This window comes from Dipodomys merriami, unplaced genomic scaffold, assembly GCF_024711535.1.
Source record: "Dipodomys merriami isolate MVZ:Mamm:240054 unplaced genomic scaffold, mDipMer1.0.p SCAF_20, whole genome shotgun sequence".
In the NCBI taxonomy this organism is placed as follows: domain Eukaryota; kingdom Metazoa; phylum Chordata; class Mammalia; order Rodentia; family Heteromyidae; genus Dipodomys; species Dipodomys merriami.
Window position 1 is genome coordinate 28,218,467 of NW_027203382.1, and position 24,782 is coordinate 28,243,248.

At 42.2% G+C, this 24,782-nt stretch overlaps 1 protein-coding gene across 1 annotated transcript in view; it reads right to left on the reverse strand.

Moving 5' to 3' along the window:
- The window catches only part of Znf366 (zinc finger protein 366), a 65,839-nt gene that overhangs the window by 21,181 nt on the left and 19,876 nt on the right, over positions 1–24,782 (reverse strand). The window contains exon 2 of the mRNA XM_070031327.1: positions 1,408–2,792. Within this exon, the coding sequence (XP_069887428.1) occupies positions 1,408–2,778 (1,371 nt within the window). The 5' untranslated portion in view covers positions 2,779–2,792. The remainder of the gene's footprint in view (positions 1–1,407; positions 2,793–24,782) is intronic.

Genomic DNA, 24,782 nt, shown 5'->3' on the forward strand with positions numbered 1-24,782 from the left:
GCTCAAGGCTAGCGCTCTACCACTTGAGCCACAGTGCCACTTCCAGCTTTTTTCTTTTTGCTTATGTGGTGCTGAGGAATCAAACCCAGGGCCTCAGGCATGCAAGGCAAGCGCTCTACCACTGAGCCACCTTCCCAGCTGCCCCCCCTTTTTTAAATCCTAACTTGACAAATGAAATTCAGGAAAGCCCCACGGCGGGGAGAGGCATTATCTCCACTGGGTGAGGTCCTAGGCTGATGTACTGGAACTGAAGAATGTTTTAGACACTTTTTCTACAAGTCTTTCCTGTCAAGAAAACCACTGAAGCCAAAGGTGAAAGCAGAGGTGGGGATGGGGGGGAGATACTTCCCCCTTGGCAGGTCAAGGAAGACACAGGTCAGATCAGCAAGGGGCTGATGTCATGGATACCAACCAGAGCCTTATTTGGTTCAGCCTGAAGGCCTCTAGGCTGGTGGTTACAAACTAGACTGAATTCAGAATACGGTCCTGCTGGGCCTGTGTTTCTCCCTGATGACCTAAACCAAGGAACGCAAAATGGTTCTCCTAATATAACCCCATAAGCCAATGACCAAGCAGATGGTGTCTCAACCCCAGAGAGGCACAGGCCCAGCAGGACTGGGCCAAGCTCTGTGTCCCTCACAGCCACTTGAATGGGAAGTAGGCTCACAATGGAGTAAGCAAGCAAACCAAAAGGCTGCTGCTGCTGCTGCTCTTCAATAGAAAAAGACAGAGTGAATTCTCTAGAAGTCTCACTGGTGTGTCCCAGGCAAGGAGGTAATCTAGGTAGGGTCTGTTGACACACTCACTACTGCCCTGAATGAAGTTTCTAGAAACCAAATTCCAGGGATTCTTGGGGAACTAGGCAGCAACAGCTACAACTACCAGCTGTTTCCTTCATCCTTCCTCACTCTCCTCTCCAAATGCCTGCATTGTTCATTTTCAGGCCCACTTGAGACTCTAAGAAAGCTGTTGGGGGGAAGGCCTTGATTGATGTCTGTGGTCTTGCTGCTGGGTCTGTTTGAAGGTGGAGAAGGGAGCGCCTGGGAGCTCAGGTGATGTGAGCCTCTCGCCTAGGATCGTACAGCAAAGCAGCCACTGAGATGGGAGACCTTACAATTTCTCCACCAAGGACCAGCTCATTCCCCCTGCCCTGCCCAGGCCCAGCTCATCTGCCCCAGCTTCCAGGCCCACCTCACCCCCCTCCCCACTCTGAGCCCAACTCATGCCCTCGACTACCTTCTTCCAGGCCCAGTTCATCTCCCCTCCCTGCTACAGGTCTAGCTTATACCCCGCCCCCCTCTGGGTCCAGTTTCTCCCCCTCCCCCCATTTTAGGCCCAACTCATCCCTCCCCCATCCCCCTCCGGGCCCAGCACCCAGCCCTGCCTGCATGGGGAGCCCCACAGTACCTTGTGCGTGAGCGAGTGCTGCTTGAGGTGGTGCGGCTGCACGAACTCCATGCCGCACTCGGAGCAGATGTAGGGCCGGATGTCCTTGTGCTTCATCATGTGGTTCTGCAGCTGGCTCGGGTACTGGAAGGTCTTGTCGCACTCGGAGCAGTGGTACTGGATGGGGCCCCGGTGGGTGGTGAGATGCCTCTTGAGCTGGGCCAGCGTGGGGAAGTCAAGGCCGCACTCCACGCAGATGTTCTCGCGCCCGCCCGCGTGCTTGGCCTCGTGGGCCTTGAGCTCGCTCGGGTAGGCGAAGCCGCGGCCGCACACGCGGCAGTTGTGCGGCTTCACCTCGCTGTGCTGCATCATGTGGCGCTTCAGGTGGCTGGTCTGCGTGAAGGCCTTGTGGCACACCTGGCACTTGTGGGGCCGCGTGCCCTGGTGCGTGAGCATGTGCGTGTGCAGGTGGCTGAGCTGCTTGAAGAGCTTGCCGCAGCGCGCGCAGGCGTGCGGCTTGATGCCGCTGTGGCCCAGGATGTGCGTCACCAGGTTGTACTTGGACGTGTAGGACTTCTCGCAGGTCGGGCACTGCCAGCGCTTCTGCGGGCCGCCCACGTCCACCAGGTAGCTGTCGTCGATCTGCACGTTCACGTCCACGCGCTGCGCCCTGGGCGCGGCCTCCTCACCCTCGCGGGGCTCGGCTTTGCGGGGCAGCGCCGCGGCGGCGGCGGCCTCGGCGGGGGCCGGGGCCGGCTTGGGCAGGAAGGCGTGCCGGCCGAAGGGGAAGGGCGAGGCCGCCGGCACCAGCAGGGGGAACACCAGGCCCGCGGGCATCTTGGGGTAGTAGGGGTAGGGCGTGGGCAGGAAGGCGGGGGGCGCCGGCTGGGCCCACACGGCGCTGGGCTTGAGCGGCTCCTGCTTGATGGCTTTGCCCCCCAGGTGCTCCAGGGTGCGGCAGAACTGGAAGCCCACGTGGCACAAGTCGATCATCTGAGAGTCGCGCTTGGGGTGCGAGGCCCGCGGCGCCGGCGGCGGAGGCGGCGGGAAGAGCATCGGGAGGCTCGGGGGGCCGTGGCTCTGGGCGTCCTCGGGCGGGAGGGCGAGCGTGGCTTCCTCTGCCGGCTGGGCGGAAGGCATCTTGGTGGGCATGCTCTTCCGCTTCCGGGAGCCACTGCCTTCGAAGGCCCCCGGGAACTCGTCCAGGTCCCCGGCTGCCGGAAGCTCATACCGAAACTGGGAGAATGGGCCCCGGAGAGCTTCTGGGAAGGGGTGTCTGGGGGGCGCCTTCCCCCGGGAAAGGGCCGGCTGGAGGCTGTGGGGGAAGGGGGGCGCGCCCTCCGCACCCAAGCTGAAGTCCTCATCCTTGACCAGCTTCAGGGCCTTCTGCATCCTGGGCGAGTTCCCTTTGAACAGAAGGACACATCACTGGATGGGTTTTCTTTGTTTTGCTGTGTTTTCCGTTTTCTTTTCCCTTAGGGTTTTGTTTTTGTTTTGTTTGCCTACGTAGATACTCATTTATGAAGAGTAATACTTACCTCAGTCTAGGGTCTTAAAAAAAAAAACCTGTTGATGCAGCACTGGATAAGGACGGGGCTCCATCAGATTGAGCTCAGGGTGAGTAAATCCATTTACAGACCCATGGGCTGGGGACTGGAGGTGTTTGAGAAGAACTCTTAACAATTCTTAATGATTCTGGAAGGGAATGTGGCCAAAAGGGAACCCTACTGCATTGTTGGTGGGACTGTAAACTTGTTCAACCACTTTGGAAGGCAGTATGGAGGTTCTTCAAAAGACTCCGCATAGAACTCCCCTATGATCCAGCAATCCCACTTTGGGGCATTTACCCAAACAAGGCCATGCTAAAGCTACCAGCACAACTATGTTTATCGCAGCATTATTTACAATAGCAAAGATATGGAACCAACCCAGATGCCCCTCAGTATATAAATGGATCACAAAAATGTGATATATATATATATATATATATATATATATATATATGCTATCAGAAAGAATGACACCACCCCATTTGCTAGGAAATGAATGCAAAGACTTGGAAAAAATTATATTAAGTGAAGTAAGCCAGGCCCAAAGACACCTAGGTCCCATGGTTTCCCTTATTTGCAATAACTAGTGTAAGTCTAGGACAAGCAGAAAAGGTCAAAAGCTATGTACATATGACCAGATAAGATGATTCTAAGCAAAATGAACCCCAAGATAGAAACATAAGAGGTTTTATCTTTCTTGCTGTTGTTTTTAATGTATATATAATGTACTATGTGACTTTTTTGTTTCTTTTGTATGTTCTTTCCCCATGGTATAACCCCTGTTTTCACTGTATTTGATTCTGGTGCCCTGCATCTTGTATATACATTTTTCTAATTTGGGGAGGAGAAGGGGAAGGATATAGGTTGACCCATTATAACAATGAGATGTACAAGACACTATGTTAAAAACGAACTTTAACAACTGGTGGGGGGAGATTGGGGAGGTGGAGAGGGAAGGGATGGTAGGGGAAAAACAAAGGAAGAGGTAACAATGCTCAATAGGAAATGCACTCATTACCTTACTCATGTAACTGTACAGTATCTTTACTAAAAACTTTAAAATTTTTAAAAAGAATTCTTGCCATCCTTGTCTGGGTTTACAGTGAGAATGTCAAGGCCCACAGAGAGGCAATGACTTGCTCAAGTCACACAGATATTCATGACAGAGTCACCAACACTGGAACATATTGGTGTCATAGCATTTCAATCTGAGGTGCAATTGCAGGTACTGATGGTGACTTAAATGTGTGTGTGTGTGTGTGTGTTGTGTGTGTGTGTTTTAGGATGCTTTCTCCCATAACAAAGCGGGTATTCACTGATACTCTTATGCTGCACTCAGATTTGACTCAGCAAGGTATTCGGCTGAGAAGGATTGAGTGGGCGAGATCCACATGATTAAGTATAAAGTATACTGGCAACTCAAGGTTATAAAGCCATTTTGGCAACTTATTTGTTTTGATATTCAAGGAGAAGCATCTCCGTGGTTATAAATCTCTAAACCTGCAGCTTAGTCTCTCACAGCCTTTGGTTGTTCCTGTGATGTTCACCATATCTTCTAGTAGGCCAGTTACTATTTCTTGGTGACCACATGAGGCATGGCGGAGACAGCCGGTGGGGCAGAAATCTAGACCAGAGACCGTGCCCCTCTTAATTTTCTTCCTTACATGGATCGTTGATGGGACGAGTCAATGATTGGTTCCACCTTCCTAGCAAAGCTTTCTTTCTGTCCAAGTTTTCTGACTTTGATGGGCTCTCTTTGTCATCAGATACCCCCAAGGAGATAGCTGGCCCAATCAGATCTAGACTAGAGCCACTGGAGATAGGGCTAGGATGGCTCTGTTCCTGAAAATGGCTACAAACAGGTGCTTTAGGGTGAAGACCCTGGGTTGAGGGGACCAAAAGCTTCCAGGACTTTCTATAGCCATTGGTAAGATAGATGGAGTTTTCATAAGTGTCCAACTAATCCCTAACTGCATGGACATTTTCGCAGAGGTTTTGAATAAAATTAAAACAAAAATAGATCCTTTTATATTTGATGACCAAGTTCACACATTAATGACCCAAATAAGCCCTTATAAGGTGAACATTTGGTATTATTTAAAGCTGTTGAGTGCAGTTATCAGAGAACTTAAAAAGTGACTATTAGAATTTGCTTTGTGCTTATCTGAGATGGAATGTGTCCCTACCTAGCTTGTCATTCTTTCCTTGGGCTGAGGGTTTAGTTATTAAGAGTGAGAGCTTGTGTGTCGAGTAAACTCAGGGCTTTCTTCTTCCTAAAATTCCAAATTGTGAGTTTTTACAGCTATGAGCTCAGGCAATTATAGGAAGTGATGATGGCGGTAAGAGGAGGAAATGCCTTGGTTTATGAGATTGGGGGATGTTAAGATGGAAGTTGAGGTATTGCTATTGTCAGAAAACACAAGTAGGGTAGGGAAAGCAATGGCTTTTTGATGGTCCCCCCGTGTTTATTAGGTGGTCTTTTGGCTTGTAGTTGAGCATATTCTGGTCTTGAGACTCACTCGGAGTTATAGGAGGTGTGGATCTGGTCCAAGATTTTGCTGCATCTATTAAAAATAACTGGCTTTCAGACAAGGCTAAATGTGTCCTATTGAATTTGAAGGAAAATGGTGGATCCTTTTTCTGGGATTTCATCTCAGAGTCCCATTGGTTTTGCAACCCCCTAAAAGATAGGTTTCTTTTATTTGTTTGTTTGTTTGTTTGTTTGTTTGAAGCCTGCTCTGATTGGAAAGGGTCCTTCCAAACTGTGCCTGTCAGCCACAGCAGGATGCGCCCCAAATCAAACTGATCCTCTGTTTTATTCATGACTAATGATGTGTAATATTTTTAAGTCATGTGTTGTAGCTTATACTGGAAAACTACCTACTTAGTAGGAAATAGTATCCCTAATTTTGAAGCTGAAGGTATTTTGGTTTATGCTCAATAGTATTGCCTTGTTTAACATTTCTGTTTTTAGTTTGATATTATCAACTAATTGATTCCTATTTGTGACACTCATAAAAAAGCTAATCTCAAAAAATGTTTATTTTTAGTGTTTGCATTTTTATATTATCAGCATTAACCTAGTAAATTAAAGAAACATTTTTTAATTGTGAAAATACCATACAGAGGGGTTACAATTAAGTAAATTTCTTATCAAGCATTGTTGCCTCCTCCTTTGTTTCCCTTCCCATCCCTTCCCATCTGCCCCCCCCACCAAAGTTGTAAAGTTCATTGTAAAGTTCGTTTTTCGACATAACATCTTGTACATCTCGTTGCAATGGGTCCACCTGTATCCCTATTTAAACGATTTGTTTTTTCATTTTTTCCCTTCCCCTCCACAAATTATACCAACATCAAATACAGTGAAAGCAGGGGTCATACAAAGAAATCATCTTATAAATATGTTAGAAACAATCGCATGAAAGAAAAAACATAAAGAAACATTTTGAACAGAAAGGATGTGAGGTTTTAAAACACAAATGGTACAATTTTAGGTTTCCAAATGTAGAGACGTACACATACACACACACATTCTAATTTCTTGTTTCTTTAAGGTTTTAAAATGAATGCACCCCAGTTTGTGCTGTGTATATGATTATCTCATCTCTGAAAGAACATCCTAGAGTAAAATCAGCAACCCAGGAAGCTTAAAGAAGCATGGTATTCATGCATGGACCGCTGTACAGATCTTTAGAACAGCAATTCCCTTACGGAAGAGCATCTCAGGGAGCATTGCCAATCCCTACAGAGTGTGGTCAAGGAGAACTTGCTATTTCCCCCTTGGCCTTCTTGGAGAGCAGTCAACTGTGGCTTGGGCTAGCTATTAATGTCCCTGTCTTTGAGCTCAGGAGAAGCCCTAAGGGAGGAAAGAAGAGCAACAACAAGAAAAGCCAGAAAAAAAAAAAAACCTATACTAGGGATGGGGAGCTAGAAGCAGAGATCAAGGCAATTTATCTTCTAATCAGTCAAGTTACAAAAATTCTTCAAAATGTTAATAGATTCTTAGAAAATTTCAGTGTGTACCAACTACATGTCCCAACTTCTGTTTCTAAAAATAGCCTCCCCTCCCCCCACACATCCAGGACACCAGTAGGATTCCTTGACAAGAGGCAGCAAAAACTTGGAGCTAGTGATCTGGTTGGAAGAACTGTGCCTTCAGGAAAGGACCTGGAGGTAGATGGGGACAGCTCAAGCCTTTCCTGAGAGGCCATCTCTGGCTGTGCCCAAAGCTCCTGGAAAAAGACCCAGCAGGTTATAAGACAGTGTCCCACCAGGGTATGTGGAAACAATACACAGAAAAAAGAACTGAAATGTTAGAAGTAGAAAGCTGAGGGAGAGTGGGAAGAGCATCAGTTTGGAGATTGGGATCTGGTCTTTAACTCTGGCTTTGTCTAATCAGCCATGGGAGACTGGACAAGTTGATCCTGAGGTCTGATGTTCTCATCTATGAAGCAAGAGTTTGGATATCCCTGTAAGTGTGTTACAGACTTAAAATAGTGTTGTGAGTCATTGTATTAAAACACTGGACAAACCGGGTGCCGGTGGCTCATGCCAGTAATCCTAGCTACTCAGGAGGCTGAGATCTGAGGATCGCAGTTCAAAGCCAGCCTGGGCAGAAAAATCCGTGAGACTCTTATCTCCAGTAAACCACCAGAAAACCAGAAGTGGTACTGTGACTCAAGTGGTAGAATGCTAGCCTTGAGCTCAAGAGCTGAGGGACAGCGCCCAGGCCCAGAGTTCAAGCCCCACAACCGACAAAAAAAAAATCAAAAACACTGGACAATGGGTGCCCTTGGAGGGCAAGACAGTAGAAAGGACCTGTGGCCTGGTTGACATCATCTCTGTTTTCCAAATATGAACTTGGTTACTACTGATTGACATCTGAGCTGCTGCTTTGCAAGTTCAAAACCAAGACTACTCATTTACCCTGAATTACACTTGTCCCAGCAGTGTGAGAGAGGCTAATAAAGTTCTGTTGGCCAATAAGCTTTCTAGTTTAAGAATACCCCACCCCCTTCCTTCCTTTCCATGATCAAGATTCTTACAATGGCTTCTTTCCTTATGATGAAAGAGTCTCCCTACCTACATTACCAACAGACTGCTTTGAGGAGTGGGGAGAAGGATCCATCACTCTTGTGAGCTATTTTTAGCCTCTGTGTGAAAAGTTAAAGAATTGTCCTTACTCTTCTAGAGATCTATGTGAAATCCAAAGCTGTAGATACTGAGACAGTGCTAAGTTAACATTAAACAGACTAAATTGTAAGAGCTGGGACTAGGTCTGGTCATTTATGTTGTGTCTCCAGATCTTAACCCGAAAGAGGTGGTTTAAGGCAGATGACTCAACTGCTCTGCAATGAAAGAAGAAATGAATTGTTCTTGTTTGTAAGGTTCCTATATGAAGCCTTTAAATGTATAATTTTATATGACATTATTTAGATCATGGGTGATTTTTGGTTTGATGCTAATCAGATCATTAGCATCCTTATGAGTTCTAGTTGTTGTGGATACTCTGTACAAATGTGTTGTCCAAGCTTTGTGTGACCAGGACACCATTCTCTCAAAGACTCTTAGATTCAATGTACTAGATCCTAGATACTGAAATGCTGGGGAGCCATTCTCAAAGTAACACACAGTTTTGCCATCAAGCAAATTCCTGGGAAATCCAGAGGGAGTAGGAGGGAGAGAGAAAGACTCCTGCATTGACAATGAAACATGCAAACCAAGGCTGGGTGGTCACCTTATACTCTTCTACTCCAAGGATGTTAGTCTACCCTTAGTATTTGACAAAGAAGAGGAGGCTTTAAAATAACCATATATTTTCATCGCTATAATCAGGGAGTGTTCTAAGACTTCTGGCTTTCTATGCAATATACCCAATCACTGAACACAATGGGCTATAAATCAGGAAGCAGATAGTTAGAGGAAGAAAATACTGGGTTTTGATCTTTGTTAAAGGAGCCTGGGACTTTTCCATAACAGATTCTGTTATCTTCTATAACAGATCATGTCCATGAGAGCTGGTTATGAGGAAATAGGGAATGAGTGAATTTTTACAACCCAAACAAAAAAAAATTTTTTTCAACCATAAAGAACTACAGAAATGCCTACCTAGGATGAAACTACACTTAGTCTAGGGGGGAAATGCTTCTAATAATGCCCTTTAATTAGGAATTCACCTACTGCACCAAAAAAATAAATATTCCCCAAGATAAAATTACTGGTATTTTGTGGTTCTCCTTTGACTGCTAGGTCATTCCAGTAAATGCAGTTAAAAGAGTCATGGTGAGTCAGCATGCCAACAACACTGATTTCTTCTCATTCTGAGCTTCACCAAAGATATCCATTCTCATCAGGAAGATAGAAACAACAACCTTCACTCCATGAAGCTGTCCAATGCTTCAGAGGAAATGCTGCATTTTCAGAGGCCCCGCTTCCCTTTTCCCATGAATGTGGATGCTCATTTACATGGCTCTCCCTGGAGCTCTGGGTTTGACAGAGATGGAAGCAGGGAGGAGGTAAGGCTGAGGAAAAGTGAAAATAAGAAGCCATGCTAGGGCACAGCAGGAAGGCAGGACATGGTGCTGTAGACTGACATCTAGAACAGGGCCTTCAAAAATGCTTTTGCTATAAGCACAGACTCCTAACTTGGAACGGCTATTCACTAAAAGTGGGAGAACATCTTGGCATCCCTGTCTCTATTTTAGATCTAGTTTTGCTTAGAGCTGTTCTCTCTTCATCTGATGTGGAATCTGGAAAGGACAGGACTGACTGATAACATCTTCAGGGAAACTATCCCCAAGGAAGAAGCGTCTTCCCTCAGATGAGATCCCCCACACATACCACTAGGAAACAATGACTTGCTTGTGACTAGATTGTTTCCCTCAAACGATGACAGCTATAACAACTTGCTAAATAAAGACAAACAAGACCATTCTTTGGACAGAACTGTCTTAATAAGTATACATACCTTTTACCCCCTTCCCAGATTCTTTCTCTATTTCAACCTAAAGCTTATGTTTGTACTCAAAGATGACTGGAATTCTTGTTTTGCCTCTCCCTGCAGTATATTGCGCTATGTAATGATAAATCTCTTTTCTCTGTCCTCCATCATTGCTGGACCTGTGGCTGGACATGTGGAATCCCTGGAGCTGGGCCTGTGGTATAGAAGTCAAGTTACATCTCCTCTCCCTGTTCATAAACAGAGCTTTGTACAAATCTCCTTTGGAGTGGAATGGTTCCTCTGATTCTTTCTGCACTTGTGATACAGTTATTTCAAATGACCCAACATAGTTGTCTTAAATGTATGTAGTTGGACTCCTGGGTTTTCAATCATAGGCATTTGGTGGAAATGATTTGGCCCTGCACCCTTGAGATTGGCAGGGATAGCAGGGTCTATACCTAGGCAAATGGTGTAACATAATCTCAAAGACGTGAATATTCTGCCTAGTCACTTTCTTGGTCAATGGTAGAGCCAAGAGGAGTTGATTAGTTGCCTGGTACAGACCCTATGGCCTTTCCAGGTGCCCTTCTGGTCCCCTACTTATTCAAAAACCTCAATTCCCCTTTTGCATTATGAAAAGTAATCCAGCTGTGGGCTGAGCTTGTAGGTATCCAGGCTTGTTTCTACATGAAATAGTCATCTGAACATATGAGTTTCTAAATAACACCTGTACATAACACCAAGACAAACTAAGTTTTTTGTTATTTCAGATATCAGAATGAGCAAAGGCATAGGTAATTCTACACACTTTTAAAAAAGTTGTTAATACAGATTTTTTTGAAAGTTCTTAATAAAACCCAACATTCAGCTACCTAAGTTTTTCGTTATTTCAGATGTCAGAATGAGCACAGGCATAGGTAATTCTATACACTTTTAAAGAAGTTGTTAATACAGATTTTTTGAAAGTTCTTAATAAAACCCAACATTCAGCTCCTAACTGGCAGAGTTTAACATAGATGTGAGTTTCATTTAGGAAAGGTAAGCTTTTAAGGACTGTCTACCCAGGCCTACTTTCTGAAAAGCAGGAGTGACTGCAGTGGTTGGGTACCGGCAGCAGGGGTGAGTTGAGGTTATCGGTGTGCTCAGGCCCATTTAAAGGAAGGAAATGATTGGAGATTAACTTAGCATTCTTGTCCTCTGCCCTCAGTACTAATGCATCTCTTGTTCATGGAGCTATAACTGGAATGATAGAATTTGTCCCCAACTTTCTTTGGAAAAAATGTCCTTAGCATATGTGCTAGCATTATTTTTATGCTCAAAATGAAATAAATTAGATATATTTATTCATAGCTGAGCAGAAATACACATGCATGTTAGAAAGCTTCATTTCATCCATCCCTGGGAATATTGTAGAGAGGACTAAAAATATGACCCTCTGAGACTCGCCCCCCCTCCTCCCAAATGAATCAGTATGATCATTTGTAGAAGGTTTATCTGAAGTTTATAGAAGTTTATCTGAAAAAAAAATGTAGCAGTATTATTTGGGGAAGACATGATGGAATGTTTTGTATTTTGTTTGTGGTGGTGGTGATGGTGGTGGGTATATAATTCTGTCAAAGCATATTAAACTCAATAAGTTTAAAGTTAGTTTTAAAATATAAAAGAAATGCATTAAAATAAAACTCCGTGAATATTATTAAAAAGGGACTGTGTAGCAGGGGATCCACAGAGGAAGGGAAACAGGAGTGAGGGAAATAGAGTATATTAATTACAACATCAAATGCTATTTGAAAAGGGAGAGGGGCGAGCTTGTTCAGAATTCACTATGTTTATATGGAATTATCACATTTACCCTTGCATAATTAATTATGCTAATTCAAAAATAAAATAATTTTCATAAAACAAGTGAGGATATATTGTTCTATATCAATAAAAGTGGCAACGATCCCTCAGTCAGTTTATAACTGTAGAATGGGTCCAATAATTTGCATATAGTATATAAAGTCAGAGATGAACTGGATTGCAAGAATTCAATTATCTTAAACCACTGTTCAATCTAAAGGGAAAGCTTAACTATATTTTGTATAAATGTTGGGTATGTGCATGTATATCTATGTATGTGTGTACATGTGTGTGTTCTATTCATCAAGAATATTCTAGGGCAGGGATTAAGTTATCCATCAGTGTCTTCTAATCTTCAGCCCTGATTACACATGCAGTAAACAATCTTGTATAATTGCTCCAGGATTCTTTTAGATGTAAAGTAGTCTGCCGTAGGTGGACAAAATCACTTTGTAAATCAATAGTATTGATATTCAGGTCCATATATTACTCCTGTACATTTTTCCTCTGAGCCTTATTAACTGAGTTATCTTATAAAAATGGAATTCTTTTATGAATTTCTTAACCCAAGGGCCAAATGCTGAATCATGCAGCCTACCTAATCAGCCAACTGCTCTATTTCTTTAATGCCTTGCAGTGGATATATTAACTAGAGTGCTGCTGGGGAAGAAGTAGAAAGCTCCTCCCCCACTGGGTACTTCATGGGGACTTGGAGGTGAAACCTTCCTTCTCACCATAGCTGGAGGTAAGTTTCTAACTTCTCAAGAGTTTGATGTTCTATTTACTGGCAGGGCCCTATGCTGTTAGTTCTCCATCTCTAGATGTGGGAGTCCACATTGCTAATATAGTCTGATTATAAAGCTGGAAATTTGCTTGGTGCTTTATACATGGCTGGGGACCAATAATTACTTGGGAATTTACTTGTTCTTGTTCCCTGATACCAAGCAAGAACTTTGGTATTCTCTGAAAGAAGGGCTAACAGATTGACTTGTCCTGTCTCAGTCCATTCAAGCTAACCACAGGTAAGTTGACTGCTAGGGAAGGCTCCAGTGAGGAAAGTGGGTAATCCACAGGAAAGCAGTGACTTAGGGTAGTGCTCCTGGGAAGTGCCCAAGGTGACAGTAGTCAAATACCGTTGATTTTCTGAGGAAGAGTGTCACCACATTTCACATGGCCACATTCCAGCACACTGTCGTGGGAGGACACAGGCCACCACTACACTGTCTTATTAAGCAATAGCAATAGATTCTCTCAGGACATGTCATGAAAGTACCCAGAGAGTCTAACCTTGAAGAGCCTCCCCACGAGCATCTATCCATGAATCTCTTTTGTGCCTGCCCTTTGCTGGCTGATGGAAGACTATCTCATCAAGCAAACATGAGGCTCAACAAACTCAGACAATTAGGGCTAGATGTGGAAGAAAATGTAGGAGCTATAGTAGAAGATATGAACTTGTAGTTTGATTTCATAGGTGCAACAGAATAAGAAGCAGAGCTACATTTCTTTAACATAAACTCATTTCTTTCATATATTCTTTTTTGTTTTGTTTTTCATCCAAGTGTGGTGGTACATACCAGTAATTCCAGCCACTTGACAAAAGAAAGCTGGAGAATCTTCAGACTAGCTAAGGAAAACTTTTTTTTCAAATGAGGGGCATTAGGGGCAGAGCTTAAGTGTAGAGTGGCAGGATCACACCTCAGCATTTGAAAATGAATTTTCTTTTTTATCATCAAAACTTCAGAACAACATGGAAAGGGTGTGTGCATACCTGGGGATGCAGGAGAAGAAAAGAAAACTCCTCCTCCTTACCCAGCATCCCAACCTGGCTATTAGTGTTTTCTACATAGCATAGGAAGACTTGAGTGACTTGTAAATGGGGCTGACCTTGGATTAACTGTATCCAGAAAGCCATTTGTGCATAAGGAAAAATATACTTTTTTTAAAGAAAAACTTTTTACCTAGGACTCCTTGGCATAGGCTAAAATTTTCTTAATAGAGACCCAGAAACACAACAAATCAAAGAAAGGTTGGACAAATGCGATTGCATGAAATTGCAGAGCTTCTGCATGGCAAAGGACATAGCTAGCAAGATCAATAGAGAGCCCATGGTTTGGGAGAAGATCTTCACTAGCCATACAACGGACAAGGGTCTCATATCTAAAATATACCTGGAACTCAAAAAATTAAATCCCCCAACAACAAATCCTCAAAGAAACAACAGCCCAATAAATAAGTGGGCTAAAGACTGCAAGAGAAACTTCTCTGAAGAGGAAAGAAAGATGGCCAATAGACATATGAAGAAATGCTCAACTTCTCTAGCCATAAAAGAAGTGCAAATCAAAACAACATTGAGATACTACCTCACCCCAGTTAGAATGGCTATAATCAAGAACTCTAAGAACAACAGATGCTGGAGGGGATGTGGACAGAAGGGAATCTTACTGCATTGTTGGTGGGAGTGTAAACTTGTTCAACCACTTTGGAAAGTAGTATGGAGGTTCCTCAAAAGACTCCACGTAGAGTTCCCCTATGACCCAGCAATCCCACTTTTGGGCATTTACCCAAATGATCACAAACAAGACCATACTGAAGCTATCAGCACAACTATGTTTATTGCAGCATTATTTACCATAGCTAAGATATGGAACCAACCCAGATGTCCCTCAGTAGATGAATGGATCAAGAAAATGTGATATATATACACAATGGAATTCTATGCCTCCATCAGAAAGAATGGCATTGCCCCATTTGTTAGGAAATGGAAAGACTTGGGAAAATTTATATTAAGTGAAGTAAGCCAGGCCCAAAGAAATATAGATCCCATGGTTTCCCTTATTTGCAATAACTAGTATATGTCTGAGACAAGCAGAAAAGGTCAGATAAGTTGATGTTAGGTGAAATGAACCCCAAGATAAGTATTCAAATGTTTTTGCTTTCATGCAATTGTTTCTAACATATTTATAAGATGATTTCTTTGTTGCTTTGTATGTCCCTCTCCCACGGAATAACCCCAGCTTCCACTGTATTTGATGTTGGTATAATTTGAGGAGGGGAAGGGGAAAAACAAATTGTTTAAATAGGGATACAGGTGGACCCATTGCAACAATGAGATGTACAAATTGTTATGTCGAAAAACGAACTTTACAACTTTGGGATGGGGTGGGGGGGGGGGGGAAGATGGGAAGAGATGGGAAGGGGAAACAAAGGAGGAGGCAACAATGCTTGATAAGAAATGCACTCATTATCTTGCCCATGTAATTGTAACCCCTCTGTATGGTATTTTCACAATAAAAAATTAAAAAAAGAAAAACTTTTTACTACACCCAACCTTTCCTTGGAAGTTCAGATAAAGCTAGTCTAGTGTGAAGATTCCCAGTAATGACAGAATTACATACTGCAAAGATGACTGATTTATTTTCTCCATTCCATCTACCCTGGAGATACTCCTTGGCTCCTTTCCCAAGCTGAGAAGAAGGTCTGAGGTACTAAGGGTGAAATCCTGGGATCTTTGGCAATGTCATGTCTTTCCCCAGGGGCCCTAATGTAGTTGAGATGCTTTCAAACTCCTTGAAGGCAATATAACTTGTGCGGGAGGGGAAAAACTGGAAGAAATGGTGGGAGGGGATGACACTGTTCCAAAAGAAATGTACTCATTTCCTGACTTATATAACTGCAACCCCTCTGTACATCACCTTTACAATTAAAATTAAAATTAAAAAAAGAAAAACTCCTAAAAAAAAAAGTTTCAATCTGTGATACTGCAAAACCATAAAATGCCAAAGTGCAAAGTGCAAAGTGGGCTGTTACCCTTCCTTAGACACAGTCAGCCCTTCCTCCACTCAGTTCCCACTGTCTGCACGCACAGAGCTCTGAGGGAGCTTCCTCCTAGGGCCCTGCAGAAAGCCACCTCCAGCCATGCTGGGTCCCCTCAAGGCATGGATATTTTCCAAAACTTCTCTGCCTTGGCACTGTGTCTTGTGCCATGACTAGTGCTTCATAAGCCTTGTTTCTTCATTTTCAAATTGCAATCATTTTCTATTCTTAAAACATTTTATTCTGTTCTTTTATAATACAGCTACCAAAAAAAAAAGTGACCTGTGGGATTTCTTCCTTTTTACTCTTCCCTTTTTGCTGTCATTCTAACAGATAGGCAGGAGGCTTTCTTTGTTTAGGATTAGCCATAAAAAGGAATGCAATTTCTTTTCAGACCTGATTCTTTCTCAGTAGAGATGTATTCTGGAGGTTTTTTCTAATGGCCTGCTGTGTCTATCATAGCTAGAGAATGTCCCCTCCCAAAAGATGATCACCATTCAAAGAAGAAACACATTCTATTCCAATCCCCTGACTTTGAACTTGACTCATCCTTTTCTATCCCTCTGAAGCTTTTTATGTGAAAATGCAATGATACTCCAGGATTTGTTATTGCCTATAACATGCCTCTTATTCTTGACGTTTTCTTTATCAACTTCTTGATAATAAATTCTCATCTATGCTATAAATTTATTTTATCAATAGAATAACAACAACAACAACAAATAAAGGCCCAGAAGATCAAAATCCCAACACCTTCTACTTTGGCTCTTCATTGCTGGCAGTTATCACAACATCTTCTGATTGCCCCTTAGAAATGACTTGTATGGTCCTCCTTTCCTTCCATCATCTACATCACTTCCTGCAGTTTCCATCCTTCTACATGGGTACCCTTCCCCACCTTCCACCTCCTGGCATAGCAATGCCAGATCCATCTTTAAAATACCATCACTTTTCCTATGGTGTATAGAGATTGTTAAACAGTGCATAAAGCTTGCTATCTGCGGCTCCAATATCCATTTCCCCTTTTTCTTCAGAAACAAGACCCTGATTTTGCTTGTGGTGACCATGTGCCCAGGTAAAAACATTTTTCTTCTCAGACATCATTTCAATTGAAGGTTACCTTGTGCCACAATCTGGCGAATGACGTGCATAAGACTGCTAAGGATTTCTGAGAAAGCTTTCCCATTCCTCATGCAGGGACCACCACTTTATCCTTCCCAGTCTTGTATATTTCTGCCTGGCAAGTGGAGATGATTCAGGAGATAGAACAATCATGTTGAAACACAAAGCAATGTGTTCAATGGCAGTGCTACTCACCAAGTAAGAGATGAGTAAAGAACTGGCTATGTGGGATTCCGACACCCACTTGATGCTGGTCTTTTTGCTGCTTGGTAAGATGAATCCTTATTCCATTAAACAAACTAAGCTCAGATTCTTACCTAGACAAGGGCAAGTTAAATGCTTGATAATCCAATCTATTCCCCTTCTCTCTAAAATCCTCTCAATGCAGTCACTTTACTTTTCTACATCCAGTAAACCAATCTCTACCTCCAGACTGGTTGATATTAATAAATATTCTTTTCCTTGATCCATTCTATTCTTCTGAATTGAAGTTCAGCTTTTTCCCATAAGCCTTTGCTCCCTACTCTTTTTTTTTCCTGGTACTTGGAACTCAGTGCCTGGGCACTATCCCTGAGCCTTCTCAATTCAAGGCTAGCACTTCATGACTTAAGCCACAACTCTACTTCCAGATTTTTGCTGGCTAATTGGAGATAAATCTCATAGACTTTCTTGCCCAGGCTAGCTTTGAACCACAGTCTTTGGATCTCATACTTCTGAATAGTTAGGATGATAAGCCTGAGCCACTAGCACACCTAGCTTTTTCTCTATTTGTATAGCCAATTATCTCATACTTCTTTCAAATTCTATTGCATCACTCTCTGGACCCCAACTTTAGATTAAATACACAGGATCTCCTATGCTTAAGTTTTGTTTCCTCAGACATTGCTTAAACTCTCTGCAGCCTGGATCCCTACTTTTCTATCTCCCATTGCACCCTGCATTGTACTGATCACATTCAATGGCTAGGCATTGCTTGGTTGTGATTCTGTTGCTATGCATGGCTATATCTTTTTGTTTTAAAAGAAAAAACCACTTTTGTCTATGGTTTTAAGAGTACATAAGAATTTAGATTGCCTCTCCAGCTGGAAAATTAATATCATTTGTTGCAGTTCAGAATTTACCGTGTAGAGAAATTTGCAACAGTAAACATTATTATTGTGGGCTAAGTATTGCAATCTAAGTATTGCAAATTCTGTTGAATTTGCAAATTGTTTATAGAGCATTTGTTGGTATTGGGGACCAGTCTGAAACCCTTTAAATCTAGGCTTTGGCATCAAGATGATGTAGATCAGTATGGTGGTGCACTGATTTTGCAGCAGTACAAAGACTCAGTTAAAAGGCTCAGTGCTGTCTAATGCTAAGCTAATATAGAGCATCGAGAATCTCTGTAGAGTGTCCTGTCCCTCTGCTGATTGCAAAGACAGAAAGGAGAGGAAATATGGACAATGAGCTGCTGATTAAACCTCTGAGGATTTAGCCACTCTTCAATTAAATTGAAATGATCAGAATAATATCATGGCTATTTATTTATTTATCATCTGACTTGCCACATTAGACCAGAAAAGTTCCATGCAACCAGTCATCAGGCTTGTGTTGACTGTTATACCTCCCATAAGAGAGTTTGGCACATAGTAGCACTCAATAAATCATTTAGGGAGTTTTCAATATACAATGTGAGATTCTTGTCCTAAAAATTGCAATGCCTGGGCTCATCCATAGACCTCACACCTCTGAACTAGGGTTGAGGCATTAATATTTTTAAGGAGCTCTGTAGGTGACTCTCAAGATCACTCAGGGCTGGGAATTACTAAAGGGAGTTGCTCAGTATACCCTGGCTGAAGGTGATATAATGGAGCAGTTGCAACAGGGAAATGTGAGCAGAAAGTCCGCAGAGGCGGCTTTCTGATGGAAGCAGCCCTGTGACTTCCAGTCATTTCTCTCCACCTCCCATCTAGGCCATTAAGGACATGGCATAAGGGTGCGAAGATTATTGTTCTTCATTCCAAGGTTGAATTGCTGGAGCTTAACTCATGGCAATGGCCATGAGCAGGTCCTGAGCAGGTCAGGCTAAACCTAGTGGCAGGGGTAGGTCACAAAGCTACTGCCCGTATGCACACATCTTGAGCTGGAGACCACTCCTCATATCTTTACCTCCCTGCAGTATCCCCTCTTGCCATGGCCCTGCCCAGCCGCCTGGTAAGAAGTTGTGTTGGCAGTTTGGCCCCACAGGGATGGGTTTATTAATCTGCAAAGCTTGATGATGAGGAAGAAGGGCAGGAGAAGGTTTCTGTCTGCATGACTATGATACTTCTGAAAGGCTGGGCTGTGGGATTTTTTGTTTTTTCACTTCTCTCTTGGAAATCACCTCCATCTGTTGATGAACTTCCGGGTAAGACATCTTCCTTACACTGGGAAAGCATCTCCCATCATATAGAAGAAGCAAGAGGAGGCTGCCAGTTTTTCAGCTTCCCTTCGTGGCTTTCAATACCATTTCTCAAAAGGTTAATTTTCTTTACTCTTTTTCTTTCCCTTTTCTAACAACAAACAAGTAAATTCAAAATTTTCCCTTATAGTTTGATTGACGGTTCACACTTTTTTGGGAATATGTAGTTCATATTTTTAGAAAGAAGCAGCTGGTACTCCTGACATTTAATTCCAACAAAATGCCTCACTCAATTTCCCCCTCCAGATAGGCCATGCAGGCTACTGGAAACTAGTCAGTGACATAGAGCCAAACCTCCACATGACTTGTGGAGGAATGGTAGCGTATGCTTTTGATGTTCTAGAAGTGCGGCAAATAGCATTGAAATGGCTGATCTTATGAAAATACATTTGCAGCAGAGAAGATTGGTTGTTTTACCTGAAGCTATTTGCAACCTTCAAAACTTAGGGAAGCATAGAAACGGTAGGGTAAAGGGTGAGCCAACTCAGTAGTGATACTCACAAGACACTATTTTGGAAATTAACTATACAATCTGGGGAGAAGGGGGATCAGGAGGTGAAAAACTGGGAGAAAATGAGGGAGGGGGTGACACTGTCCAAAAGGAAATATACTCATTACCTGGTTTATGTAACTGTAACCCCTGTGTATATCACCTTTGCAATAAATTAAAAATCAATAAATAAAACTTAGGCCAGGAGGGTTTGCTGTCAACCACTGATATTACTAATAATCATGATTGTTATTGCTAGCCAATAATTTGTCACATGCAAAGCTTTCTCATTGATTACCTTGTCTAATAAGTATTATTATTTTCCTTACTAAATTTATTTAGGTAATTCAAGAAAGATTCTTTTCTTTTTTTTTCTTTTTTTTTAAATTGTGAAAATACTGTACAGAGGAGTTACAATTACATGGGCAAGATAATGAGTACATTTCTTATCAAGAGATTCTTTTCTTTTTTGTGCTGGTACTGGAGCTTGAACTCAGGGCCTTGCATTCTTGCTTAGTTTTGTTGCCTAAGGCTGGCACACTATCACTTCAGCCCACCTTTGCCTCTGGCTTTTTGCTCTTTAATTGGAGATTAGAGTTTCTTAAATTTGCCTAACTGGGCTGGCTTTGAACCTCAATCCTCAGATCTCAGCCTCCTGAATAGATAGGATTTACAAGGATGAGCCACCGTGCTTAGCTTTAAGGAGTTTTTTGTTGTTGTTTTAAAGACAGACTTAGTCTATGTAAGTAGGCCTTGAACTTGCCATAGTTCCACCTAGGTCTCTCAAGTGATAGGATTATGGGTGTGTTATATCATTCCTGGCCCATCTCTACCTAATTAGATAAAAAAAATTTGCATACTGAATATAAACAACTTCTCTAAGGTCACTTGGTAAGTAAATAGTACTTGGAATGAAAGCACCAGGTACCCACTCATGAAAGCAGTGACACAGAACTTTCATCTTCCTGCACTGCTGTCACTGCAAAGGTCTGGCTTGCCCCTAGAGATCCTGGCCATGGAATCAATCATTCAGATTAAGTTTGTGAGAAATTGCTGCTCCCCCCCCCCCAGAGTCCCTTAAAAAGTAGCCCATAGTCCAAGAGCCCAAAGTCCAGGAAAAGGTTGCAGAATCATCATTCAATTTCTAGTTACACAAATGACAATATAAACATGTAAGTCATCATCACTACTACCACTCCCTTCCTCCAAGTGCTTGTCTCCTACTTCAACTCTGCTGGTTTCAAAACAGCTTTTCCTCCTCAAGATGAATGTATATCCAATCCTTTCTACCAGACCTAACTAACCCCTGCCTGGTGGTTTCAACACTTCTAGAGCAAAATGTTCTGGCTTCATTCAAAGTCTCAGGTGCCATCTCATTGGAGGACAGGGCTTAGAGTGTCTTAACTTTAAAACCAGGATCTATAAGAAAAATGTAGACTAGTGAATAGCTTGATTATATAAGAAAAATATCATATATATCTTAAAGTAAGTGACAGATAGAAAAAAACACTTACAACACAACACATACAGCCATGCATGATATAAGGATATTTAGGTTAATCAGGTCACACGTATGACATCTGTCCCATTAGCTGATGGTCCCTAGTGGAGTTGTAGTCTCCCAAGTTGGTATAGGTACATTCAATGACACACATGCAATGATAGTTCCTTTATCACATCACAGGTACATGGTGAGTGAGAATAATTAATGTTATTCAGTATCCAAGAGCTTGTATAAATCAATTGCAAAAGTGACTAAACTGGAAAACTGGACAAAAACCCTCAAATGGTAAAAGACAACAGAAACAGGATACATTCTGGACCAGTTTTAAGTAAAATCAGATACCCATTATTACAGAACCACTACTCAAGGGAATGTTTAGACAAAAATATACAGGGATGGGGTTGGGAAGGTGGCTCAGTGGTAGAGCGCTTGCCTTGCATGCCTGAGGCCCTGGGTTCGATTCCTCAGCACCACATAAGCAAAAAGAAAAAAGCTGGAAGTGGTGCTGTGGCTCAAGTGATAGAGCGCTAGCCTTGAGCTGAAGAGCTAAGGACAGTGCCCAGGCCCAGAGTTCAGGCCCCACGAACAGACCCCCCCCCCCAAAATACATACATACATATATATATATGTAGATATATATACAGGGATTATCTGGATATATATACAGGGATTATCTGGGTGCTGGTAGCTCACACCTATAATCCTAGCTATTTAGGAGACTGAGATCCGAGGATTGTGGTTCAAAATGAGCCTGAGCAGGAGAGTCCATATGACACTTACCTCCAATTAACCACCAAAAATCTGGAAGTGGAGCTGTGGTGTGCTAGCCTTGAGCAGAAAGCTCAAGAATAGTGCTCAGGCCCTGAGTTCTAGCCCCAGGACCAGCATACAACACACACACACACACACACACACACACACACACACACACAAAATTATATCGTGTGTGTGTGTGTGTGTGTGTGTGTGTGTGTGTGTGTGTTCTAGAGTTTAAGTATGTGTGATCTCTCTGTAAAAACATTACACCAGCCTAAGACAGTTTGGCTGAATTGAGGGTAGAATATGGAAAACAGGATTTTCACACCTATAACTTAAGAAACAATGAACACACATATAGCCAAGCTTTCAACTCGGAGAGTTGGAATAAAGGGAGAAAAACGAAGAAGACACAAACACACTCACAGAATTGTGCAGAAGCATCTGGAATGAGGCATATGAGGCTCAAGCTGATCTAAAACAAAATCACCAAAAGAAAATTCCATTCATGAAATGACATTTCCATTGTAAATGACATTTCATGAGTAGAGAGTAAAACCAAAGTGTGAAGGCCATTTTCCAAATCAATGCAAGAGTGAGCCGACACTGCTGGATGTAAATGGATTAAGAATTATGTGACACATTGATGAGGTAATGAGACTGACCCAGAACAGGACTAAGTTGAATGAGTGACTACATAAGAAAGTGCCTTGGGGCTGGGAAGTTGGCTCAGTGGTAGTGCGCTTGCCTTGCATGCCTGAGGCCCTAGTTTCGATTCCTCAGCACCACATAAGCAAAAAAAGAAAAAAGCTGGAAGTGGCTGTGGCTCAAGTGGTAGAGCACTAGCCTTAAGCTGAAGAGCTGAGGGACAGTGCCCAGGCCCAGAGTTCAGGCCCCACAACCGGACCAAAACAAAAACCAAAAACCAAAAACAAAAAAAACAAAAACAAAAAAAAAAGAAAGTGCCTTTCTACTGAAACTGAGCAGCACCAGGTAACTCATTAGGATTTATTTATTCATTTTTTAAAAATCTATGAACAAATTTAGTTCAGATTTTTTTTTTTTTTTTTTGGTCCGGTCATGGGGCCTGAACTCTGCCTGGGCGCTGTCCCTCAGCTCTTTAGCTAAAGGCTAGCGCTCTACCACTTGAGCCACAGCGCCACTTCCGGCTTTTTTCTTTTTGCTTATGTGGTGCTGAGGAATCGAACCCAGGGCCTCAGGCATGCAAGGCAAGCACTCTACCACTGAGCCACCTTCCCAGCCTCCAGATTTTTATAATTGTACATGTTTTCTAAAACTATTGGGTTTTCAGAGTAGGTAGCTAGTCTGTAGAAATTAATGGAAAATTCATCATGATAATAGGATATGCCTGCCTTTGAATTTAGTAAGGATTAAGCCACCTTTTAAGAATATCCTTTGGTCTGGCTTAGCTTAGAACAAATGAGTCCTGGGCTGATTTATGTCTGTGAACTTCCAGTGAAGGAATGCATGGGATTCAGAAAGGAATGAGAACCATATTTAGACACCCTAAAACTCAGCTCCCTGGGTATGAGAGGGCTGTCAGCAGAGAGTATGATTTAAAACCCACAGTGCATCATGGTAAGCAAAAGAATAAGAAGAAAATCATAAATGCAGTGAAGATAAGTTGGCTATTGATAAGGACAAATGAAAGCACAAAATGTCTTGGCACCAGCATTAGATTAAGGGCAATGATTCTCCATAATTTATTTTTAGTGATCTTTAAAGTAATGTAAATTCATAACCATTGTAAAACTTAATAGTTAACTATCTAAAGAAGAAAATTAAAATAATCAATAATTCAAGTGTAGCTGTGTTGGTATTTTGGTTTATTTCTTTTGAGTTTCCTAGTCAGGAGTTTGTTTTCTTCTATAGAACTGGTTATATCTTTTTTGCAGTATACAAACAACACTGCAGTAGACAAATTGCTCATAAATCCTTGCTGAGTATCATTTTCTCAGATTAAATTCTCTAGAAATAGAATTATGGAGTGAAAGTATATGAGTTTTCAGGCTTTAATATATACTAACAAATTGTTTTTTTTTAAAGAAAGGCCAACATAATTTATACCCAAATTACTCATTTCTTTAAGTGGGTCTTTTTATCTTTGGATTCTTTCATCTTACACTTGCGATCAAGTAAGCTCTTAAACTTGACCCAACATTGTAATTGGAATTCTTTTTTAAAAAACCTCTAGGCTTATTGGGAAAATTATTTCATGATGTTGTGAAAACTTACACTGAAAAAATTCTCAACTCTTTCAAAAACTTTCATACTCATTATTTTGTGTTCCTACAATACCCTCTGAAATGAAAAGAAATGACAGAGTTTAGAGCAAAAGAAAAGGTTCCACTGTAATTTGTTCAAAATTAATGGGTGTTTCCATCCAACAGAGGCAGAGGGAAGATAGGAGAGTTTTAAAGTTCTAGAACCCATGTGTCTATAATCACAACTCATTTTTGACCTTTCCGCTAGATGACTGACGTTGACTCTGGCTTTGTCCCTATAAAGCTGTGTACCATTCTCATTACTCCACTGGAAAGTTCACCATCAGATTTTTCCCTCTCTTAGGAGAGTAAGAAACTAAGTGGAAATCTGGGTTCATAAGCAGAGAAGGAACAATCTTGAAATGAGTGCTGTATCATGATGTCGATGATGACCCAGAACAGATCCCCTATATTATGAATATGCAGGCCACAATGAGCCACTGAAGTTGAGAGAGTGAACTTGGTAAACCAAACTGGTCAAGGGAAATTTAGGAAGATCAAGGACCAAGTTTACTAGATTCTGTTAGCCACAAGGATTTCCAGATATTGGATTTGCTGAGACATGGTGGAGGTTGAGGGTGGGGGTGGGAGTGAACTACTCTTTTTTTTTTTTTTTTTTTTTTTGATAATTCCCACCTGCTCATCTGACTC